The 21,839-nt window shown below is 47.8% G+C and overlaps 8 protein-coding genes across 13 annotated transcripts; 2 read left to right on the forward strand and 6 right to left on the reverse strand.

Moving 5' to 3' along the window:
- Positions 1-697: 697 nt before the first annotated feature.
- Positions 698-1,714, forward strand: LOC108099312. Its single transcript, XM_017202706.1, has one exon. The coding sequence runs from the start codon at positions 698-700 to the stop codon at positions 1,712-1,714; it is 1,017 nt and encodes a 338-aa protein (XP_017058195.1).
- Positions 1,715-1,909: 195 nt separating this feature from the next.
- LOC108099671 (phosphoglycerate mutase 2) lies at positions 1,910-4,815 on the reverse strand. Of its 4 annotated transcripts, none has more exons than XM_017203306.2 (4): positions 4,403-4,815; positions 3,098-3,210; positions 2,542-3,036; positions 1,910-2,266 (listed from the first exon to the last, which is right to left on the reverse strand). In XM_017203306.2, the coding sequence occupies exons 1-4, from the start codon at positions 4,432-4,434 to the stop codon at positions 2,103-2,105; spliced, it is 804 nt and encodes a 267-aa protein (XP_017058795.1). In that variant the 5' UTR covers positions 4,435-4,815; the 3' UTR covers positions 1,910-2,102. The 4 variants fall into 4 exon arrangements, with proteins under 4 accessions (XP_017058795.1, XP_017058798.1, XP_017058796.1 ...); XM_017203309.2 differs by having other exon boundaries at positions 4,355-4,815; XM_017203307.1 differs by having other exon boundaries at positions 4,245-4,815.
- Positions 4,816-5,752: 937 nt separating this feature from the next.
- Positions 5,753-7,895, forward strand: LOC108099540 (carbonic anhydrase 15). Its single transcript, XM_017203115.1, has 4 exons — positions 5,753-6,094; positions 6,896-7,099; positions 7,152-7,417; positions 7,498-7,895. The coding sequence occupies exons 1-4, from the start codon at positions 6,031-6,033 to the stop codon at positions 7,882-7,884; spliced, it is 921 nt and encodes a 306-aa protein (XP_017058604.1). The 5' UTR covers positions 5,753-6,030; the 3' UTR covers positions 7,885-7,895.
- Positions 7,892-12,586, reverse strand: LOC108099542 (titin homolog). Its single transcript, XM_043209089.1, has 6 exons — positions 12,470-12,586; positions 12,227-12,401; positions 11,587-12,166; positions 11,372-11,525; positions 11,215-11,307; positions 7,892-11,148 (listed from the first exon to the last, which is right to left on the reverse strand). Exons 1-6 carry the CDS (start codon positions 12,511-12,513, stop codon positions 8,037-8,039), a joined length of 4,158 nt encoding a protein of 1,385 aa, XP_043065024.1. The 5' UTR covers positions 12,514-12,586; the 3' UTR covers positions 7,892-8,036.
- Positions 12,583-13,386, reverse strand: LOC108099541. Its single transcript, XM_017203116.2, has 2 exons — positions 13,226-13,386; positions 12,583-13,165 (listed from the first exon to the last, which is right to left on the reverse strand). The coding sequence occupies exons 1-2, from the start codon at positions 13,310-13,312 to the stop codon at positions 12,713-12,715; spliced, it is 540 nt and encodes a 179-aa protein (XP_017058605.1). The 5' UTR covers positions 13,313-13,386; the 3' UTR covers positions 12,583-12,712.
- Positions 13,387-13,532: 146 nt separating this feature from the next.
- LOC108099484 (protein suppressor of variegation 3-7) lies at positions 13,533-14,738 on the reverse strand. Of its 2 annotated transcripts, none has more exons than XM_017203043.1 (2): positions 14,624-14,738; positions 13,533-14,567 (listed from the first exon to the last, which is right to left on the reverse strand). In XM_017203043.1, exons 1-2 carry the CDS (start codon positions 14,656-14,658, stop codon positions 13,598-13,600), a joined length of 1,005 nt encoding a protein of 334 aa, XP_017058532.1. In that variant the 5' UTR covers positions 14,659-14,738; the 3' UTR covers positions 13,533-13,597. The 2 variants fall into 2 exon arrangements, with proteins under 2 accessions (XP_017058532.1, XP_017058533.1); XM_017203044.1 differs by having other exon boundaries at positions 13,533-14,575; positions 14,624-14,707.
- Positions 14,739-14,939: 201 nt separating this feature from the next.
- LOC108099482 lies at positions 14,940-18,787 on the reverse strand. Of its 2 annotated transcripts, XM_017203039.2 has the most exons (7): positions 17,564-18,787; positions 16,859-17,508; positions 16,609-16,794; positions 15,966-16,541; positions 15,384-15,905; positions 15,147-15,317; positions 14,940-15,093 (listed from the first exon to the last, which is right to left on the reverse strand). In XM_017203039.2, the coding sequence occupies exons 1-7, from the start codon at positions 18,731-18,733 to the stop codon at positions 14,940-14,942; spliced, it is 3,429 nt and encodes a 1,142-aa protein (XP_017058528.1). In that variant the 5' UTR covers positions 18,734-18,787. The 2 variants fall into 2 exon arrangements, with proteins under 2 accessions (XP_017058528.1, XP_017058529.1); XM_017203040.2 differs by lacking the exons at positions 14,940-15,093; positions 15,147-15,317; positions 15,384-15,905 and having other exon boundaries at positions 16,420-16,536.
- Positions 18,788-18,910: 123 nt separating this feature from the next.
- Positions 18,911-21,765, reverse strand: LOC108099483 (pyruvate kinase). Its single transcript, XM_017203042.2, has 2 exons — positions 21,613-21,765; positions 18,911-21,556 (listed from the first exon to the last, which is right to left on the reverse strand). Exon 2 carries the CDS (start codon positions 21,419-21,421, stop codon positions 19,004-19,006), a length of 2,418 nt encoding a protein of 805 aa, XP_017058531.2. The 5' UTR covers positions 21,422-21,556; positions 21,613-21,765; the 3' UTR covers positions 18,911-19,003.
- Between the last annotated feature and the right edge of the window lie 74 nt (positions 21,766-21,839).

Raw genomic sequence — 21,839 nt, forward strand, 5'->3', positions numbered from 1 at the left:
GCGATCGCACTCACTTCCAGTTGAACGCGTCTGCCGACCAGTGGACCAATCGATTCGTTGGCAACCCGAAAAGGACTTTCCGATCCTGCAAGGCAATCATCGATCTCTAGAACATCTCGCAGGTAAATTTAAGAAAAGTGATTGGTAAAGTGAGACTTTTTGAAAAAGTGTAGGAAAGCAAAAGCTTCTTATTTGGGAAATGTATAACATAACACTAGTAAAATTTCTAGATATTTACTTTTCGAACTAGTGACCAATTTATAAATTTGATTTCAAGGGGCAAAACCAAAGGTAACTACATACCATTTATCAATGCATGGAAGTCTAAAGTCCCCCCTCTCAACTCAGCTGAGAGTAGAATCACACGTAATGGTCACTTATTACCCAACTTAGGGTACTTCGCTTAATAGGGAATTATTATAGGCTTGGGAGTCCGCTTACTTTGTAAGCACATCGCTCGCCTCGATCTTCACCAGCCGTGGTAGTCCAAAGTGCTGACCACATTTTTCCGTTGTTTGCTTACTTACAAGCTGCTGGGGGAAAATCCGCTCGTTGCGCAATTGGAGTGTGAGAAACTAGCTCGCGGCATGCAAATCAGCAAATCAGCTCCAGTGGATTGGGGTCAGTCGGAGATCAGATCAGAAGTTTGCTCATATCATGTGCCACGATCTGTTTACAGCTACGCACACCACCTGAGATGGCCACTCAAATGTGGAGTATTGTCCTGGGTCTGCTGGTGTTCGATCACCTGGTTACGGCGGCCAATCTCGCCCAGCTGGTGAAGAAGCAGAGCCAGCAGAAGCAGGTGCCATCGCCGCAGGCGGGACAGCAGCAGTTGCCGCAGGGCCAGCAGATCCACGCCCAGCAGTACGTCCAGGACAGCCTGACCGAGCAGCAGGAGCTGAAGGCCGAGGAGGAGGAGGACCACGACCCGTACCAGCTGCTGCAGGAGGCCAAGCAGGAGTCCCGCCTGCCCAGCACCGCCAGCTATCCCTGGAGTCCCTATGCCGCCGCCCAGGGGAATCCCTACGAGGCCATGCCCAAGATGCTGCCCTTCATCGGCTACGCCCAGCCCGTGCTCATCCCCGTGCCGCTCTACCTGGCTCCGGACATGTTCTACCCCGCCTTCCCCGGCACCGGCAACGACCTCGAGGACGTGGTGATGTCGCGGGCCGCCGGAGGGCGTCGTCCGCCCGCCAACCACCCGCCGCCCGCCCGCAACTCACCCATTTACTACGTGCGGCTGCCGCCCACGCCGTACATGTTCCTGCCCAACATGCCGACGGCTCCGTTCGCCGGGGGATTCTCCCCGCTGCTCACCTACCAGCCGATGCCCTCGTTCTCCGCCTACGGCTCGGTGTTCAACCTGCCCGTAAACTTCCTGGCCAACGGAAAGCCCACCGGCGTCTACCAGGTGAACGGATCCCCGGGCGAGGGACTGGGATCCCTGTCGCCGAGCTTGGGTGGCGCCGGATACGGCCTGCGGCCACCCACTCCGAGCAACCCCTACAGACCCATGTCGGCGCCCTCGATGGGCGGCGGCTACGGGGGCTCCCACCAGAGCTTCGGGCTCGCCTCCTCCATGCCGGTTCCCCAGCAGGACTCCAAGCTGACCTCCCTGAAGCGCCCCTTCGTGTTCAACGGCCGTCCCGAGGACATCTACATCCTGCCCAACAACCTGAGTCCGCTCTACAACGAGCAGACCTACTACTGAGTGCAGCTCCTGCAAAAGGAAAGGTTTTCCGCAACTGAAAGTATTATGTACCGCATTTACCAGATCCATGCCAATGGAGCTTGAAAAGTAATTTTTAATAATATATCCTCCGAACACTAAGCACTGAGTGTTTTAATTGGGAGCAAACTTAATATAATATATAATATTATATAATAATATAATGATCAATAGTGATTGTATTTGTATAATCAGCTCCATCATCTTTATTGTGTATAAATTGTATATTTTTGGCCGAAAATATCAGATGGGGTAGACAAATAAATAATAGTTAGACTATTCTTAACAGACGATCCTCGCACTTCAAGACGCAAAGGCAGTAAAGTTTGCCAGGAAATATTGGTGTAAGTCCCACAAAAGGAGAGTAAAATCAGTCGCCGATGGCTGCTACTTGGGCTGTTTTCCGCCTGATATATTCCTGATCCCCCAGGTTAATGGCGGAGCCAATCAAGCCTCCGGTATTCAGATCGAACTCGTAGACTCGCGGCACGCAATTCGGAATGTTCACCTTTTCGATGTCGTCATTGGAGATTCCTTTCGACAAAATATAAAATTGTGTTATGTAAATAGAAAAACATCTTCCCAAAAATCAAAATGAAACTTTGGATGTAGTTCTTTAGGGAAATGAATTACAAGACTGTAGAGGTATGCCACAACAAAATCTGAGTAGTAAATCATTTAAATTAAAAAAAATAAGTCAAAAAATAAAAAAAATTCTAATGATGCAGTTCGTTAGAGAAGAATTAAGCAACTTCACAATCGGATTAAAATTAGAAAAAAAAATACTTATTTTTCAATTTTGTACCTACCCTCGATGTGCTGGACGAGGGCACGGGCCACGGTCCCGTGGACGCACATGAGGACCCGCGACCCCTGGAGCACCTCCCGCTTGACCTCCTTCCAGACGGGCTCCACCCGGTCGACGCACATGTGGAGGGACTCCGCGAGGGGGAACTGCCCGGGGGGCACCTCGTCGAAGATGGGGTTGCTGCAGATGGTGTAGTAGTAGCGGTTGCTCTCCTCGATGGGCGGCGGTACGCAGTCGTAGCCCCGCCTCCAGGCCTGCACCTGCGCCTCCCCGTAGCGGTCGGCGATCTTCCGCTTGTTGAAGCCCGTCAGGTTGCCGTAGTGGCGCTCGCACAGCCGCCAGTCCTCCTTGATGGGCACGTAGGCGCAGTTCAGCTTGCTGAGGATCAGCTCGGCCGTTTGCCGGGATCTGCTCAGCACGGACGAGTAGACCACGTCGAACTCCAGCTGCGACTGCTCGAGAGCGGGAATAGCCACTGTGAGAGCCTCCTGCACGCCTGATCAAGTAACACTTAGTTTATCTGTATCTGATGGATCTTTTAATTAAGGATAACTCACCGAAATCGCTGAGTGGAGCATCGTGCCAGCCGCAGAATTTGTTCTCTATGTTGAAGTCGCTTTCGCCGTGCCGCAGAACCACCAGGCGATTTGTTTTCGTCATGAACTGGGAGCTTTAAGCAGAAAATAAATGACACGGTTAGTTATTAAATTAAAGTTTGCAGAACAGCAATAAATAAAATATGTTCTACGAGTAACTTGATGTAACTTTGTTCTTGCGTTATAAATATAACCCTTACAATATTATTTTTGTGTACTTAATTTTATTGGCAAACAATAGGTATAGTTCATATTAATTACTTTTACTGTAATGTCACTAAATCCGAAAGTTGTAATCTTAACACCTTAGGGTAGACTTATCGCGAATGTAACTAGATCACTTTTCTGGTAATTGAAATGTTTGTTTAAGGCGATGCACAGTAGGAACAGTAGCACTTGGCACTTGGCTTTATCTTTTTATCTGGTCTCGCGTGTTTCGTTTATTTGGTCTATCCACCATAAAATTTAGTACATAGCTTAGCTGTCCGATTAGCTGGGGGTTAAGCCGCAATCTTTTGGGTGGGGGGAGTGGAGTACCTCATGGCGGATGATAACAACTTCGGAGCACCGGAGATCGAGATGGAGACGGGGAGCGTGTGCTCACCTCGGCGACGTCCGGATGCGATTGAAACGCGGTCCAGCGGCGGACACCCTGCGAAGCGGCGAAAAATGCGGACGCCCAGCGAATTCCGCACATATTTTCGACTAGTGTATCTGATAGATACAAAAGCGCGGAGTAAAAAACGCGCGCTTGGCCAACATGACGAGACAAAAACAAAATATAATTCGCATTATCTGATGTCCAGACGGCAGCATAATCACACACACGCACACCCCCGCAAAGCGCAAAGCGCAAAGCGGGCCCATTCATTCACACAGATACTTTTCGCTGGCTCCGCGTCGTTTTGGTTTTTGGTTTTTGTGTTTTGCTCGGCCTATTCTTGCCCTCCATCTCCATCTCAATCTCATTCTCATTCTCATCATCGTTCGCGTTCGCGGCTCGAGTCCGTCTGCAGATGCCCCTCAATGCTGGCCAGGTATCCAGCGGATACCAGATACCAGATACTTCCTAGACGTAAACAACGCCCCCACACCTTCGCATACTTACGCCTGAATTTCGCGCATTGTTTTTTTCTCGAGGGTTTTTGTATCTTTTTGGTGTTTTTGGTTGGTTTGTGTCTCGTATCTTTGTTGGCGTATCTTTTTCGCGATGTTTACGTTGATCTGTTGTGCTTTTGCTTTTGCTTTTGCTTTTGTATACGTTACAGCCTGCTCTTCAGGAACTTGAAGAAAACCATGGCTTCCTGGTGCAGCTGCAGCCACGTTCCTGTATCTTTCGGATGCCGCCGCGCACTAAGCCCGATTCTTATTGGCAAACAATTTTATCGCGGCGCAGTTGCCGTCGGTTTTACTTTGTTTTGTTTTGCCTTTGCGGCTGCGGCGGATATATAATTGTTTTGCTGTGTTGTCGCCGTAGCCGCCGAACAGCTGATTCGCTGGGTTTTACGCTCAATTTCGGATCGACTTGGGGAAAATCAATAACAATAACAACTTTAACTGAAAATTTTCTGCTTGTTTTCGTTTTGCCTTAGAACTGAGTTAAAACAGACTGTTCACATTTCCGTCAACTTTGCCCCTTCAACCAAATGCGCATTAAACATGCATTTGGCTTTTATTGTCTTACATATTTGACATACCAAAATTAACTCTAATTACTTGTGGCAGCTAAAAAATGATAGATAAATCTGGGCCATCCCAGTCACAAGTACTTTACCCTTTACAAATTGACAAAGGGTTTTGCTCGACCAGTCAAGTCTTAAGTGGCTACATTAGTAGCTTACTTCTTTATAAAAATGCATTATCTACCACCAAAATATCTGCCACGCGCGGAATGCATCGCCGTTTTTAAATTTAGCTGATTTGTTAAACAAACTCAGCTGAAAGCTGTTCGCAGTTCGCATTGTAAAAGTGCAAAATATAAAAGCCATGTTCTATATTCCATTGTAGGACAAGTCTGCGAAATAATAAGAAGCTCTTTGCATTCCGCAGCTGCAACTGCCTGACAACCGAAAACTGGATCTCAAGAGTCTTCAGCCCGCTTGTCTTCCTAAGCCAAGCTTACAAAATTAACACACAACTCAAGGACCAATGGAAAAGTCAGTGGAAAATCTAACCCAGATGAGGACGTCATGAGCAGAGATCAAAATAAACATGATTTATTTGACATAAAAAATGTTGTATGTAAATCGTTTACTTTTAGTTTCTTTTGGGTATCTTAAGAAATTGTCCAACAAATAAGCAAACCAAAAATATAATATATATTAAACAAAATATAAAAAATCAACACTTAAAAATGTAAAGGGCTGCAAATAAATTTGTATTTTTTAGTGAGGTTTCACTTAAATTTATGAACTGTGCATCTGATTTTCACGTTTCCTTCTGAATAGCTATTTTTTTTTTTTTATATTCCCAAAAACAAATCTTAAAGAATAGAATGTAGAGCCTATGGAGGAAAGAGGTAAGCGGCGGTAGACTTGAGTTATGCCAAAGGAATTATATTTGTATAATCTCATTATTTTCGTATTGAATCATGTTGTCAATTATACATTTCTGCAATCTCGGGTAAAGGCGCCGAGCTCCAGTACCGGGTATAACACCGTCGAGTCGAGATAGCCATCAGCTGCTGCTCCGTGGAGCGTTTTACAATGCTACTCTCGCGGTGACTGAAACTTGGGCCCTTTGGTATAAAGGTTGCGGCCCAAGCCGATCGTGGCTCAGTCTGCAGAGGAGCGTGCGTGGATTTCTTTTGGCTCGGTCAGGGGTTGCGGTGCAGATCGAATTCGGACTACATTGGAGGAGACGTGTACGGCGGGTGATCGGTGATCAGGTGGAAAATGCATTTTCCGGCTTTCGACGAGTTCTACCAGCGAATTCTGTTTCTGCTGCCGTTCGCCGCAAGTGAGTACCAAAATGCCAGCCAATGAGGTGTGTCGCGTCCGAAGAACCAAAGTACAATGCGGAGTGGGTCTCCTTGATATTGAGACGCCAGACACCGATCGATGGATCGATGGGGCGCAGTCTCCAAACAATGCTACCCAGATCTTGAGACGTCGCGGCCTGAAACGCTACATGACCACCGTCTGTTACGTAGTTCCGTATCCATAAGAGAATTTATGAGCCATCCCCTCCAACCGAACCAAACCTAACCGAACTGAACCTAACTGAGCCCTCCATATGTCACACTCGACGCCCATAAAACTGTCTCATCGCGGTTCATCTAATGGATAGCAAACAATCCGGGGGCCTGTAAATAATAACAATAATTAAATTTGCATCCACAAATGCCCCATGAAAGCCAATGAGCGCGTCAATTTCGGAGGCGGAGTAGATGTCGAAGTACCATCCATTGTCTTGGGAGCGGCGTGTGCGATCCGCCGTTCGGAACAATGTAAACAAAAGGGGGTTTCCGTGCTCCGAACTAAAAATCAAGCGATTATACCTCGCTTAGATATGAGCCAGGGCCCTGCGAAATTGCTGGGATTGCGAAGACGTTTTGAAAATTGGCAAGTGCAGAAATGGCTTTAACGGCCTCCCTAATGGCTTGAAAAGTTATTTCTCCTGTGAAACTATAGTACATAGGAAAGTTTACAACAATCTAAACGCTGGCTTCAAACAACATTTTTACTTGAAATGTTGTTAAATTGTTATTTCTCTTCTGAATGCATTAATACTTCTCAGTAAGACAAAATATCATTTTAGATTTTAGGTCCAATGAAATCGAATTCGACTACCAATCTCCGGAGAGATGGAGGGACATTAGCAGACAGTGCGGAGGCTTGAATCAATCCCCTATTGCGATTAGCAGGCGCAAGGCTATACCCCTCAGTTTGCCCCCTCTGGACTTCGGGGTTTACGACGAGTACTTCGATGATCTTGTAACAGTGAAAAACACTGGACACACAGGTAAATAAAAGGAGCAATAACCACCGGAGTCTCACATTAATTCGACTACTAGTGGAGTTTAAGGTGCCCTCGACGGTTTATGGAATCAAACCCTATGTCACAGGGTCTCTTCTTCCGCTGGATTTCTACGAAGCCGAGAACGTCCACTTTCACTGGGGATCCCCTCAGTCAAAGGGGTCCGAGCACATGCTTAATGGACATCGCTATGACCTGGAAATGCACATTGTACACCGGAATACTAAATACTTGACCCTTGAGGACGCAATAAATTACACTGATGGAGTTACTGTTCTGGCAGTGCTCTTCAAGGTTGTGCGGGTAAGTGGGGAATATAGATCACAACAAACAATCCTTAAACTACATATGTATATACCTCTTTGTAATAACTAAACCTTTAGACGGATCCCACGTTCTACCAGCCCGGACTCAAAGAGCTCTACAATTCGCTGCTCCACCTGGGGAACTCCAACAGCAGCTACACGGTGAGGGAGCGACTCTCCTTGGGAGCCTTGTTGGGCAACCTGGACCGGGGCAACTTCTACACGTACAAGGGCTCCCTGACAACGCCTCCCTGCGCTCCAGTGGTCCAGTGGCACGTGTTCGGCGAGGTCCTGCCCATTTCGCACCAGGACCTGCCCAAGTTTTGGCAGCTGCGCGACAGGCGGGGAAGACCATTGGTCAACAATTCTCGTCCTCTGCAGGCGCAGGAGAACCGACTGATCTTCCACCGACAACCCCATCCGCCGCTGCAACGGGTTCACCTTCAGGACCTGATCTGGTTGTAGCCACTAGTTTGAACTTAACAGTCTTTATTATTGTTAAAATTAAAGTATTCCATATTCAATTGAGCAGCTGCTGCTTTCATCAGGGGAACCAAAACGACTTGGGTACACTACATTGTGGTAGTTTTCCCGCTCATAGAGCTTAGTCCTTTGAATTAGTCCTTTTTGAAGCGAGCCAGGTAGGACGCCAGCATCCCCAACTGCAGGGCGCAGAGGATCTTGGTGAAGGTTGGCGTTCGGGGCACACCGGAGGGCATCTTCAAAAACGACTGAGGCACGGGTGGCACTTGACTTTGCAGAGCGGAGAAGTGCTTCGCCTGGATGGAGGCCACCAGGGAGGTGTGATTCCGCTTCAGGTTCGTGGGCATGGGCGGCCACTTTACCGCCGGAGCGATGTGTTCGCTTGTCGGCCTGACGGTCATCGTGTGGAACTCGTGATCCCGACCATCGAAGGGCGGTCGTGGTATTCGCATTCGGGGATTGATCGGAGGATGGAACGGCGGCGTGACCACCACCTTACGACGCTGGTGTCCCACGCCGTGGGTCTCCGCTGCTTTGTCCCTCTCCAGGGTCGTGTCCATCGGAGAATTAGAGCCCAGATCCGGTTCCACCTTGAAGGGATTGCGGCCACTGTAGGTTACTCGGCGGTCCTGGCCCTTGCGCATAAGGCCGACCTTCTGGATCTCTTTCTCCAGCTGGCTCTTTCGATTCTCGTTATTTTGCCGATGTTTCGAGGTCTTTCGCGAGCTCTGTTGGCTATCTGCAGGTGCTGCATCACCAGGTGGCTTGCTGGAGCCAGCCTGCTGTTTTCCCGATTTGGCCACCGGCTTGACTGGCGGCTCAGTCTCCGACGCCTTCTTGGCCACCGGATCAATATACTGGGCGGATTTTAGCGAGGTCTGTCGGTTTTCTGCAGATACGGCCGCCGGCGTGCTCTGCTTAGCTGACGGAGATTCCTTTTTGGTCTTCAGCTGCTCAGTTGGCTCGGCAGTTGACACATCTTTGGCCAGAGGTTCAATTTTAGATACTTTTTTACCCACTGACTTTGCTGGCGGCTCCCGGTCCGAAGCCGAGGCCTCTGGCTGCTCAAAATCAGCCATGGGCTCCAACTTGGTGCGTTGGTTCTGGTGCTCATTGGGAGGGGGTGGCTTTGTCTGCGGCGAGGGCGGAGGATCCGAGCGGGGCTGATTCTGAAACTGGGGAGTGCCCTCGCGAGTGTGGGACTGTTTTCTGGGCAGTGGCAGCTGCGCAGGAAGTGCTGGAATTTGAGAGGGCGTGGGATTATGGGGTTGCTCCGTAAGCTTCTTGGCAGCTTCGGTATCCAATTCCTCCTGAGAAAGGCCTTCTTTGGATTCATCACCACGACTAGCAGACAACATCTCCATCTCCAAGTCGTGATGCAAAGCTTCTTTCAGTTGATGGTCGAGATTTTCCAGCTTCTCTTTGTCACTTTTGCTGAGTATTTCGTTTCTTTCGCTCGCGGGAAGTTCGCGCTGGCCTTCAACGGTGTCCATGCCGATATTTTCGTTGTTCATCAGCCAATCCCACTCGTGGTTGCCCGTCCCCTCACCTTTGTTTTCGCCATAGTAACGCAACTTGTCCTCGTCCAGGCTTTTATAAGGCTCTTGCTCACCAAAATTCTTCGCCATCTTCTCCTTCTTCTCAGCCCGAACTTGGAGGGGTTCCGCTTCCTGATGGATGTCGACATCCCGCAGCCTGTCCTCGTGTTCCACCGGAAGCCTCGCGTCGTCTTCCCAGGCCGTGGATTCTTCCAGTTCGGCTGAAAAGGAGGGCTTGTGGTTCCACTCGAGCAGTTCCTGAAGCTCTATATTCTCCTTTGTGTAGGTACGATCCTTTTTACCGATAACAGGTTCCTCATCCAGATCGGCATTCTCGTCCTGGAGTTTCGTTAAAGCTGGCTCCCCGTCGAGGTCAAAATCATTCTCGTGCTCGATAAGCATTTCAATCTGTTTATCGGCCGCCGAATGCTCCTCGTAATCCTTAAACATAAGCGCTTCGAGATTCTCAGTTTCGGATCCTATATGGTCTTCCTTTTCGGCCTTTAATTCCTGTAGAGGTTCTTCGTCTTCAGCATGGTGTCCAACAAAAGAAGAATGCTCTGCTTGGTTTTCCAGTTGAGAAATGCCCTTCTCCATTTTTTTTTTAATTTTGAATAATTCCTCCTCCATGGGTGTTTTCATCTCCGAAGTTTCTTCATCTATTTGGTTTTTTAATTGAAAATCTTCCGCTTCTAACATACTTTTTTGTTCAAGACCACTCTCCTCAATTTGACTTTTCAGATGGTAAAGTTCTTCTTCCAATTCCTTCTTCACAAACGAAGTTTCCTGCTCTAAGTGATTTTGAAGTTCAAAACCATCCTTTTCCAATTCACTTTTCAGTTGGAAAGTTTCCCTCTCCATTTCGCTTTTAGGTTGTAAATCGTCATCCTGTGTTAGGCTTTTCAGTTCGAAAACTTCGTTCTCCATTTGGCTTTCAGCTATAAGATTATCCATTTTATCTTTATCACCTAGTGCTTGAATAGTCTGCCTAATGGATCTTATGAGATTCTCCTGAGCTTTTAAGTTAAGATCCTCTTGGTCCTCAATTTTCGATTTTAGTGAAGTTATACCTGAAAATTTGAAAGCATTTTGTTTCTCTTCATCCGAAATTGGTTTCATTTCCGATCTCAGTGGCTCGGACTCGGAACTCAAGTCCAAAACATCTAGCGAGTCGTTCGAGCTGATGCCAGTCTGACCACCTTTTCCGGTCCTAAGTTCAGAAGCTGTGAAGGAGTCCCGCCGACTCCATCCGCTGTCATCCTCCCGGCCAGCAACCAATCTGGACGATATTCCTGACTGAATTTTATCGGCAAAAGTTTCTCTATCCTCCTCCAACAAGAGCCGCAAATGTCGATCACCTTCGTCAATGTCCATCTTAAAGGCCACCTGCACCTTCCCATCCCGTATGTCGTCCTGAATCTGGGCGGCTTGCACACTTAGCCGCCTGGGCATTTCCTCCGTTTCATGGGGAGAACCAAGAGCATCCGCCTGTCGCTGACCCGCCCCCTCGACGTCATAGTCATTCACTTCTGTCCAATCTTCCGTTACCTTCAAGTGCTTAAAACTCTCGTTGCCCGCCTCGGACAAAACCCTGTCCAGAGCGTTCCTCAGTTTTGGCAAGGTATCAGCCACTGGATCCAGTACTTTGTCCACATTCCGCTCGCCCTGTGCTGACTCATGGGCCAATAAATTCGAGATAGAGGCATCGCTGTAAAGCAGACGAGGTTGGGTAAAATTAGTTTAAACTAAAATGATCTGAAAATTAAACCTATACCTCAGGTCTGGGTGATTTCTTAAAGCCTCAAGCATTAGTTCCGGGGAAGCTTCGCTCTGGCAAATCAGATGGATAGCCGTGAAAAGGGGAAATCTATGAAATAGTAAAGGAAATTTAACTAACAATTGATGCTATTCACTACACCGTTGCAACTTACTCAGCCTGCATTATCTCCTTTTCCAACAAGGCGTTCACTTGAGCGACCACCATAGGTCCCAATATTTTGCGGCCATTGGGAAGACCTGCTTCTATTTCCTCAATCGTTTTGCCCGAGGTGATGAAGCTCTTGGCAAAAGTGGCATTCTTATTAACTGAAGGTGAAATAATTTAAAATTAGTCAATACGTCTAGAAGTCTAAATACTTTAACGCACCAAAGCTTGCAGACACGGTGTTGGCCACGCCGCAATTGTCATAGAAAGTTGACATTTCTGCAGAGGGGAAAAACGTTTCGATGAAGCGCATCATCTCCTTAATGACCAGGTGGACGGCAGCCACCTGTGAGTTCTCGCCTAGGCGCAGCCCATCGACGAAACCCGCTCCCAAGGCAACAACATCTGTAAGCGTTCCGCACAGCTCCACTCCATCAACATCGTCCACGGATATCACGCTGCAGTTTTCGGTTTGCAAGACGTCGGTCAACAACCTGGCATGTCCTTCATCGCTGCAGCCGAGGGTCACCTCGCACTGCTCTTCCTGAGCCATTTCCATGGCACTGTGGGTGGACATCATAGAGTAACATGGAATGCCCAGTCGCTCACTGATTTCCTGGGACACGAGCGTGATTTGTCCATCACTCTCTCGCATCAAGCCTTTGCTCATCGACACGGCGAAGGCAGACTCCTTTATGTTTCCGGCCAGGATTTTGCAGTACGATTTAATATTTTCCTGTGCGGATGAAAAAATCAAGATATCTGCGTTCTGGGCAGCTTCCAAAAGATCATTCGCCGCTAACTGAAAATCAGCTTTCCATTAAATTTATGCAAAAAACTAAGAACTCGAAAATATCCTCACCAGGTTATTGGACAACTTGATCCCAGGCAAATACTTAACATTCTCGTGGTGACTGTTGATGACCTCCGAGAGGACTTTGTCGTCAATCATTTCATCATTGACATAGATGTGCACCCGGCTGTCGAAGTCTCCCTTCAAGACATTGTTGCTCACGGCGGCTGCAATGGCCGTGCCCCTGAAAAATCATTCCCAGACTTATATTATGAGTATTTATTCCAAACTCAAGCGATCGCGGACACCTACCAGCCCTCGGCGCCTACGATGCACACTTTCAGCTTTCCTTCCATCGATCCACCTTAAAATCAAAGTATACCTATAATTTAGGGCCGAAACGCGACCAAATCACCGCCTGTGTGTTAACTGAATGTAGAAAGCTTTAAATTTTATTTGGAATTTCGATAGTCCGGAGTTGGGGGACGTCCAAAAAGTGATGTGTGACTGTATTTAGTGAGTTGGAAGGCTTGAACGGCAAACGCCTAACCTACTTTACGAGCAGGGGCGAAACTCGTAGATAATTCCCGATGCATCTTTCATTCTCGACTGTCCCTGCCACTGGCCCTCCTTCTTAGCTTCCATATCCGAGATAGCGCGAATCTCAAACTCGGTGATGATTTGCGAGATGCGGCTCTTGGCCTCAGCGGCCAGTTTCGGCGGCAGGCCCTTGACCGTGATGCAGGCGCTCTCGAAGAACAGGTCGTAGCTGTTGCTCTGGGAAGCAGAAGGGTTAGGATTAGGAGCAGCTGTTGCTGTTGCAGGGGCGGTGGTTCCTTCTCGTTGCCGCGTTAATCTTTTGAGGTAGGCACCCAGGACCTCGCGATCCCGTCTGATGTTCTGGAGGAGCACCTGGCGGTTCTGGGGGATTGTCCTCATATACGGCTGTTGATTTCGTCTAAAAGGCGGGCCGATCCGTTTGTTAAGCAGTGAACTCATTCTCTCCGGCTGTAAATGCAAACCAAAAAGTTAAGCCTTTTAAAAACAGTGCAGGCTTCTCAAATTTACCTTTATAAGATCTTTCTCTTTGCCGGACGGAATCTCCACCAGATCATTTTTCCCTTTTTTAAGTTCATTCGCCGAGATGTTCCACATTTCTTTGATTTGTATCGGCTTTTAAATCGCTTAAGGTAAATTTACAAATAAATTAACTAAAACCAGCCACAGGTTTGCCGCTTGCCTATCAAGTTATCGATAAATACAATTATTGCTCAGACTTTTCAATATTTTCAATTTTAATTTCAATTGTAACAAGGTCGCCCAAGCACATTAACCAAATTTTAAGGTAAATGCAACCGCAGATCGTAAAGAAAAGTTCTTGATAAATAAAATATTTATTTAAAAATCAAAAAAATTGTGTTCTAATTATTTTACTGACTCTCAACTAACCCCGCTAAAACCAGTATGCTGTTGCACTGGAGCATGTCCTGACGGCCGGTTAACATGCAATCCGTTGACTGGAGGATTCGAGTTTATTGCTACCCCGTCCTCCTGGGGACTGGTTTCCTTAAGGCCGCGCAGCTCCAGCTCGCAGATTAACTGTGATACCCTCATCTTAGCCTCCGCCACCAATTTAGGTGACAAAGCCTTTACACTGGAGCTAACGCTCTCGAAAAACAGGTCAACATGGTTCTTCTCCTTGGGCGGGACTGCGTGGTTCAGAGACCTTTGGCTACCCATCAGCTCACGGAAGGAGTCCATCAGCTCATTCTTGTCCTGGTGAATCTGCATGAGAAGTTTAATGCCCTCCTGATTGGAACCAGCAGTAGAGCCACTGTGTCTGGACGGGCTTGGTGTGGGTTCTGACACTTTCGCAGAGGACTCCGTTTCAGATATCAGCTCTTTCTTGGGAACCGACACTTCTTCGATGGCGGGTGAACAGATATTTGAATCTGAAATGACCTCTGTAGAAGCAGGGAAGGCAGAACACTCCGTGGGTGGTGTCAAATCCTGGCTTTCCGCCTGCGACGTTTGCTCTTCCTCATTGCGCATTGCTAGCTTCCGCTGATGGTAGTACTTGCTACGCTCCTGTCGAATCCGGAACTCCTGGACCGCCGCCCCTTCACCTTTGGTGAGCAGCGACTCCAGGTTGCGCTTGTGTTTGGTAGTCCGCTCATGCCGCACCAGGTGACACCGATTGCAGTCCATGGTGCACTGGCAAGCACGACAAAAGGGCTTGTTGGGATCCTCGGCCGCTCGTCTCAGCCACGGATCGAAGATCTTCAGCCATTTCTCGCAGAACTTCTGGTTGTACTTGGGCTTTAAAGTCTTAGGTGAGCGGGATCTCTGCTCCTTGGGGTCCTTCGTCGACTGTTTAATGGTTCGCTGCACTTTCACCCTGGCCGCCTTCCTGCAATTCTATTAGTTTTGAATGAAGCTGTTGAAGCTGCAGGTTTGGCGGCTCACCATTCCGAGTCGGAAGTGTTTTCCGAGAAGCTCATAGCGCTGACATCCGTAATTCAAAATTGTTTATTTTTGGTTGTAGTTATTTATTTGGATCAGCTGTTAGGGTTATCGATTTCACTTAAAGCGATATCGATATAAACCGCTAATTTCTGAACTGAAATTTATCAAACAGTGGTAAAGTTTTTTCAATTATTTAAGTTGTATTAAATACAACACATATAAAATCAGTTATTGCAGTAAAAATGATACAGTTACTTCATTTATAAAAGGCGTTCGTGAATTAAAGCACTTTTGTTAATCATGTTAAAAAATCGGTTTACTCCTTGGGCAAGTGCTGCTTGCAGTACTCCCAAATAAAAAGGGATCCAGTCACATGAACATTTAAGGAACGCACTAAACCAAACTGTGGAATTTCTACGGCGTAATCCAAGAATCCAATTAGGTCCGCAGGTATTCCATGCTTCTCGTGACTGGGGAATATCAGTTAATTAGTTGTAAAAAGCAAAATTATGTATTTACAAACCCCAACAAGAGAATGGTTTTTTTGGGAAACTTAAAGTCAACGAAGCTTGTGCTGTGTGCAGTTTGCTCGGCCCCAACGATTTTATAGTTCTCCATTTGCTTCTCTAGCAGGAAATCGGCGAGCGATTCCGGTTTTACTTCAACTATCGTCAACGTTTTTTCAGCAGTCATGCTAAATGATTTTTTAAAATGAATTAGAAGTTAAACCGCAAATGGTATATAGAATAATAGTTCGTACCTTAAATTGGTAAAGTCGCTTTTCTCAGCCTGTGATTTTAGACCGAGTATCAATGTCTTAACGCCCAACACTTCACACGTCCTCGCCAGTCCTCCTAAATTGGGCAGTTTGTCGATAAGGGAAGCCACCACAATTAGCTCGTGGTCACTCGGCTCTTTGGTAGCATCGACAAAGTCGCTCTCTGGATATATATCGCCGACCGGATTCATTTTTCGTTGCACATTTCCATTGGATGCAGCCGAAGGTGATGCCAGCTCAGGTGTTAATGCAAACTTTTTCGCTTTGAACGTGCAACGAGTGCGTTCAAGTTTCTGTCTAAAGTTATACCGACAGTTAATGAATCCTATGTTCTCGTCAAAGGGAGCGTCTGTCATCCAAAGAATGGCATCAGAAATATTCCCTGGACACTCTAAGACTAGTTCCGGTAGCAAAAGCCGAGCTTCGTTTTGAAACTCATTCAATTTGTCGCCTAAGGTAACCTCAATGGATTTTTTCAATGCGCCACTTATTGGCAATTGAATGCTGTAAATACATAACAATTTTTGCAAACTTGCTTTACGATATGGTTAAACAGGACATTACCTGCGATTTTCGGATTCAGTACAAAGACGATGCAGAACCAACTGAGCCAGCAAACGAGTCTGAAAATTCGCTCCCATGGTGAGAGGCAATATAACTTCAAGGACTTGTGTTAAGAATTCCAGTTTCAGGCTTTGCCATTTACCCAAACAGTAAGTGTGAGCAACAGAGACCAGCGACATTTGTTGGCTGGGCTTAAGAGTTGGAAGCAGCTTAAGTCGCTCCAGCAAAGGGTCGATGCTAGGCAACATTTTTGCCACAAGGTACTCGTACATGAAGCTGATGTTAGGCTGATCGCTGGGACACAATGCGGCCTCCCACAGCTCATTTGACCATTTCCACCGATCACTTAGATCAAGCAACGCTTTGCCTATCCGCATTTTAGTTCTATGTTCCTTGCAGTTCGCAAAATAACGTGGCTTTTTTCTGGACAGTTCGTTATTCATGGCCAGCAAATTATCACAAATGCTGCTTACATCTAAATCTTGGAACTTATTTGCATAGTTTATAAATTGCACACGATCCATGGCCTCTGCATCTGAAATCTGGCCAAAGCTTAGCTCAAAAGCGCGTTCTATGCTGCGATAATGAAGATATATATATACTTTCAAAATTTATCATTAGCTTATTTCTGAATGTTTCATACCGTGCATCGCCAGTGGTAGTTTCTCCTTCCAACAGCCTTTTTAAAACATACCAAGACGGCGCCTTAATGTAATTCTGGCTGTCCATGGCACCCAACAAGAAAGTGTTTTTGTCCAAAACATCCACTACGCATTTTTCGTACTCTTCCGAAGTAAGATTGTCTACTGCGTATTGCAAGATAGCTAGCCTTAAATCGTGAAGGTAACAATTTAGAAAAAAGAACACTGAAACCTTTAACAAGTAATACTCACGTTTCCGGAACCTTTCGTCTATCCAATCGGGAAATCATGGCAGGCAACAAGTTCTGATCTCGCAGTGGCTCTTTATGGGTGGATAAGATACGCGACAAAGTGGAAAATGTGTCCTGCGTGCCCTGATCGAGCAGTTCCAAAGGTTTAAGGTTTAACTGCTCCAACTTGCTCCACGTTGGTATATTAATCTTAACAAAGAGGTCGACGGCGTGCTCTCGCACAAAGGACTTTTCTTCTCTGGTCTGGCAATTCAAGCGCTCAAGAATGTGCTGCTGCATCTCCTCTAGACGCACACAGCTGGTGAGTAAAGATGTATCCACCTCATATACGCTGCGATAAAAATCCAGGTATTCTTCGGGTCTATCCAGCTCTAAGTGTAGAAAAACGGGTAATAGACGCCACCAGCCGTGCTTTTCTTTTGGCACTGTCCGTAATTTTTTCAAAAACACAACAAAAACATCATATTTATAGCTAGCTTTAGAAACGAGCTGACAACAACGACTGGTGAAACTAGCAATGTGCTCCTCCAAGTCACTACACTTTTCGATTTTGTCTATTAGCCGATGGTGGTCAGCGTACCCGTCGATGGAATTGAACAAAGATTCGATGAACAACAGGTAGTCGCCCACTGAAAGGCTATCAATTGTGTCCTGCAAAAGGCGTACAATAAAAGAGTGTTTTAGGTAAAAGCCCAAAAAAACTTACATTCAGTGAAAATATCACTTTATTAATAGCAGCACCGCGAAGAATAGGATTTTGTAGGACGCGAACGCGAGCGCTCAACTGAAGGAGCAATTCCTTGGAAACCACCGGTAACTGCTTGAGCTCCCAGCCCTCCAGCCAATGGAGAAGAGGAACACAATGCCATGGAACTTTGACGATGGCCTCGAGCAGAGATTCTGCCGGATAGTCGGCCATGAAATCGTTGATATGTTGCTGTGTAAGGCAGTCAGGTACCTCAGGATTGTAAAGCTGGGTTCGATTGGTGGCGGAAAGAAATTCCGGTAGCAGGTTGAATAGGTTCAGCTTCTCCAGACTGCAATGCGTCAGAAAGAACTTCAGAGTCCAGCGCAGAACAAGGATGTTGTTGTCGCCTAACAGGCGGATGCACAGAATCCTCAGCCAGGCCATCCAATCTATACTCAAGTTATTGGACATCAGTCCCAAACGAGGCAGCAGAGTGCTTAACGTGGGCAGCACAAGGTGCGACTGCTGCTCCTCCAGGTTATCCATGATGCCAACAAACGCGTTCCACTGCAGTTCGCTGCATTGGAGCACATCTAGCACTTCCTTGATTTCCTGCAACTTGTGCATGAGGAAGTACGCAGAGCGGCGATCCTCGCGGGACTCCGATTGCAGCAGATTCTGAATGACAGGCAGCAGTTCCTTGGCGAAGTTCGGTTCTAGGTTGTTTACAAACTCGTTAAATAGATGCACCAGTATCTGCGCTGCATGAGGTTGGTGCTCGTTGCTCTGGCTCAGCGACCAAAGCTGCTGTAGCACGAACTTGGCCTCGATGCGTGGAAACTTCCGGACGTGGAGCTGCACGCAGACCAGTAGATTGGCCACCAGTTGCCGCCGGCTGGCAGAATCCTCCCGGCTATCTGCAATCACAACGGAAACTAGTTTGTGGAACACCTTTGGGCCAAAGCGCACGTTCCACTTGTTGTTCGTCTGCAGCAGGTTGTGGATGCACTGCAGCACCCGCTTCAGAGCCAGCTCGTTGTTTTTGTGCATGTCTACCAGGTCGTAAAGCATGTCGTCCAATTCGGCGATCTCGCCCAGCAGATTCTGGTTCTGGATGTAAGTTTCAACGGCCTGGACCACCGCGTGGGTGGCCGTTGCCGTGGTCGCTCTGGTCGTGGGCAACGACATGGTGCAAGCTTCTTGCGATGAGAAATATTCTTTTCAAACTAACAGGGAGGCGAACTTTCCTAGTTAATTTTCACAATTTAACGAAATTCAAACAACGTGATTTGTTTACTTGGTGCAATCCGATAACGGGCTATCGATGTACCGATTCGATTTGCGATTGTTGAATCCGGTTGTGCATTTTGAATTTGAAATGAAGCGGTCGAATAAATTTATTTTTAATCTATTAAATTTGATTTCCTGCAGCCTAAACAACTATTAAGAAACCGTTGCCTATTTCTTTCCGTTGGACTTGCAATTAGGATCCAAGTGAGATTCTTTTAGTTTTTTGCAAACAGCATTTAAAATCTTGTCGTCCGCTTCTGCTTTGGCTTTTTCCTTTTCATCCGCCATTTTCTTGCAAAACTTAGCTTCTTCTATCTGCTTTCTCTTAGCTTCAACCTCCTTCCATCTTTCCTCCAGTTCAGCCAATTTTCTCCTTTTCTCCTCTCTTTTGCACTCTTCATCCTGTTTTTTCATTTTTTTGGCCTCACAATACTCTTTGCAATTCTTGATTTCCGCTTCCTTTTTTTTGTCCTTCTCCATTCGCTCGGCTTTTGCCGCGGCTTCCAGTTTAGCGACTTCCTCCTCGATAATCTTAAGTTCCGCCTCATTCTTTTTCTGCTCTTCGGCTAACTTGGCTTTCTCTTCTTCTTCCTGTATATTGCAACAATCCGCATCTTTTGGAGTTTCCGTTAACTTCTTGCAATTTTCAGCTTCTTCAATCTTTTTGCATTTTTCAGCTTCCTGCAATTTCTTGCACTTTTCAGCTTCCTGCAATTTCTTGCACTTTTCAGCTTCCTGCAATTTCTTGCACTTTTCAGCTTCCTTAAGCCTTTTACATTTTTTAGCATCATCTAGTTCCGTGCATTTATTAGCTTCCAGCTTCTCTCTCTGATCTTTGGCGAACTGACAGTACTTTTCAAATTCTTCCCTAGTTTGGTTCTCTTCGGATAGTTTACACTTCGAATCTTCACCTATTTGGTTGCATTTTGCAGACTCATCGTCTATCTTTGGACAGACGGTTTGATTTTCATTAAATTCTCTACACTTATCGGCCTGGCTCATCTGCTCGCACTTCTCCGCTTCTCGCAGTCTGCGGCACTCCTCCGCTTTCTGCAGTTTGCGACACTCCTCCTCTCTCTTCAGTTTTTGGCAGGACTCCTTGAGAGCTTTCTCCTTGCAGCGCTGTTCCAGTGCCAGTTGGCGGCAGCGCTCCTCCTGATCTCGTTCTTCGACGGTCGGCTGCCGGAAGGTGATCAGCCGGAAGATGATCTTGTCGGCAGACATGGCATTCACCAGCACCACCGATCCCTGCTTGCCAGGCTCCAGGATGTCCAACTTGGCCATCAGCTTGAGGCCCGACTGCATGATGCGTCGAAAGTTGAAGCTCCCGTCGACCATCTCATCGACGAGCAGTGGGTAAACTCCGCGGAATACGAGGGTCTGGGCCGCCTCGCACTGGCAGCCAGAGAGCATCACGATGGGACACGGCGGTCGCATGTGGCTGACCATCTGGGCGACCATGGCGCAGGGGCTGGCCACCACGATGGCCTTGGCCTGGGCCACAGTGGCCGCCTCTGCGATCGCTGTGGTAATCGCCGAGATGTGATCGGCGGCAGTGGTGCGAATCTCCCGCTTGAGGCTGTTCTGCAGGCTCTCGTACCAAAGCACCGCCTCGACCTTGGCGCAGATCCTGGCCATGCACCGCACGCACTCCACTGGGTACTTTCCCTTGGCCGTTTCGCCGGACAGCATCACGGCGTCGCAGCCGTCGAAGACTGCGTTGGCCACGTCGGAGGCCTCGGCACGGGTGGGACGAGGCTTCTTTACCATGGACTCGAGCATCTGAGTGGCGCAGATCACCGGCTTGCCCACCTTGTTGCACTTGGCCACGATGGACTTCTGGGCCAGTGGCACGTCCTCCGTTGGGATCTCGATGCCCATGTCCCCGCGGGCCACCATTATGCCGTCCGACTCGCGGATGATCTCGTCTATGTTGGCCAAGCCCTGCTGGTTCTCGATCTTCGAGATGATCTTGATGTGCTTGGCCGATGGTCCGAGCGCCTGACGGACCTCCGCCACCGCTTTTGCGTTGCGGATGAAGGAGGCGAAGACCATGTCCACTTTTTGCTCCGCCCCGAACTTTAGGTCCCGCTTGTCCTGCTCGGTGATGGCGGGCAGGTCCACCGGAATGCCCGGCAGGTTGACTCCCTTGCTGGAGCCCAGCTTCCCGCCGTTCTCCACCTGGCAGACCACCTCGTCACCCTTGGACTCCTTTACCACCAGTGCGATTAGTCCGTCGTCGACAAAGATCCTGTTTCCGGGTTTCACGATTGCCGGCAACCGTTCGTAGTCCACGTAGAGTCTCTCCTTGGTGCCCTTTTCCTCGAGCTCTTTTTTGGTGCTCAGTGCGATGGTTTCTCCAGGCCGGAGCTCGATTTCACTGCCGCCCGCCAGCTTGCCCGTTCTGATTTCCGGACCCTTGGTGTCCAAGGCGATGGCCACGGCCCTCGGAAGACCCGTTTGCTCCACGAACATTTCAATGGCCTGCCGAGCGGCGCGTATCGTCTGGCAGTGGTACTCGTGGGAGCCATGGGAGAAGTTTAAGCGGACCACCCGCATCCCCGCTCGAATGAGCTCCAACAGCATTTCCGGGCAGGTGGACGATGGTCCGATTGTGCAGATGATGCTGCTGAGGGGCACACTTAGAGCAGGAGTGGCGAACTGCAGGCGCGACTGATAGTCCAGCTGGGAGGCATAGGGTCCCCGGTCCAGCCGAGGTTCCTATCGGATACCAGCTAAGAAAGAGGTTGCCTTTAGGATAACACTCTCAAACTTACACTCTTCTTTTTGCCCTTGCAAGCAAAGTAACGACATCTTGGCACAGATGCAAGGGAGAGGAGTGCCCTCCGCTGGCAACAAAATCTGGCGTGGGGATGAATTTTGAAAAAATTTTGAATAACCGAAACAACATTTATGAATTTTGAAGTCAACTGTCAAACAATAAAAGAGCTCGATTTTAAGAAAGTTTATTGTTGGAGGCGACTTCAATGCCAAACACCCACTC

Source organism: Drosophila ficusphila, unplaced genomic scaffold (assembly GCF_018152265.1).
Source record: "Drosophila ficusphila isolate 14025-0441.05 unplaced genomic scaffold, ASM1815226v1 contig_791, whole genome shotgun sequence".
In the NCBI taxonomy this organism is placed as follows: Eukaryota; Metazoa; Arthropoda; class Insecta; order Diptera; family Drosophilidae; genus Drosophila; species Drosophila ficusphila.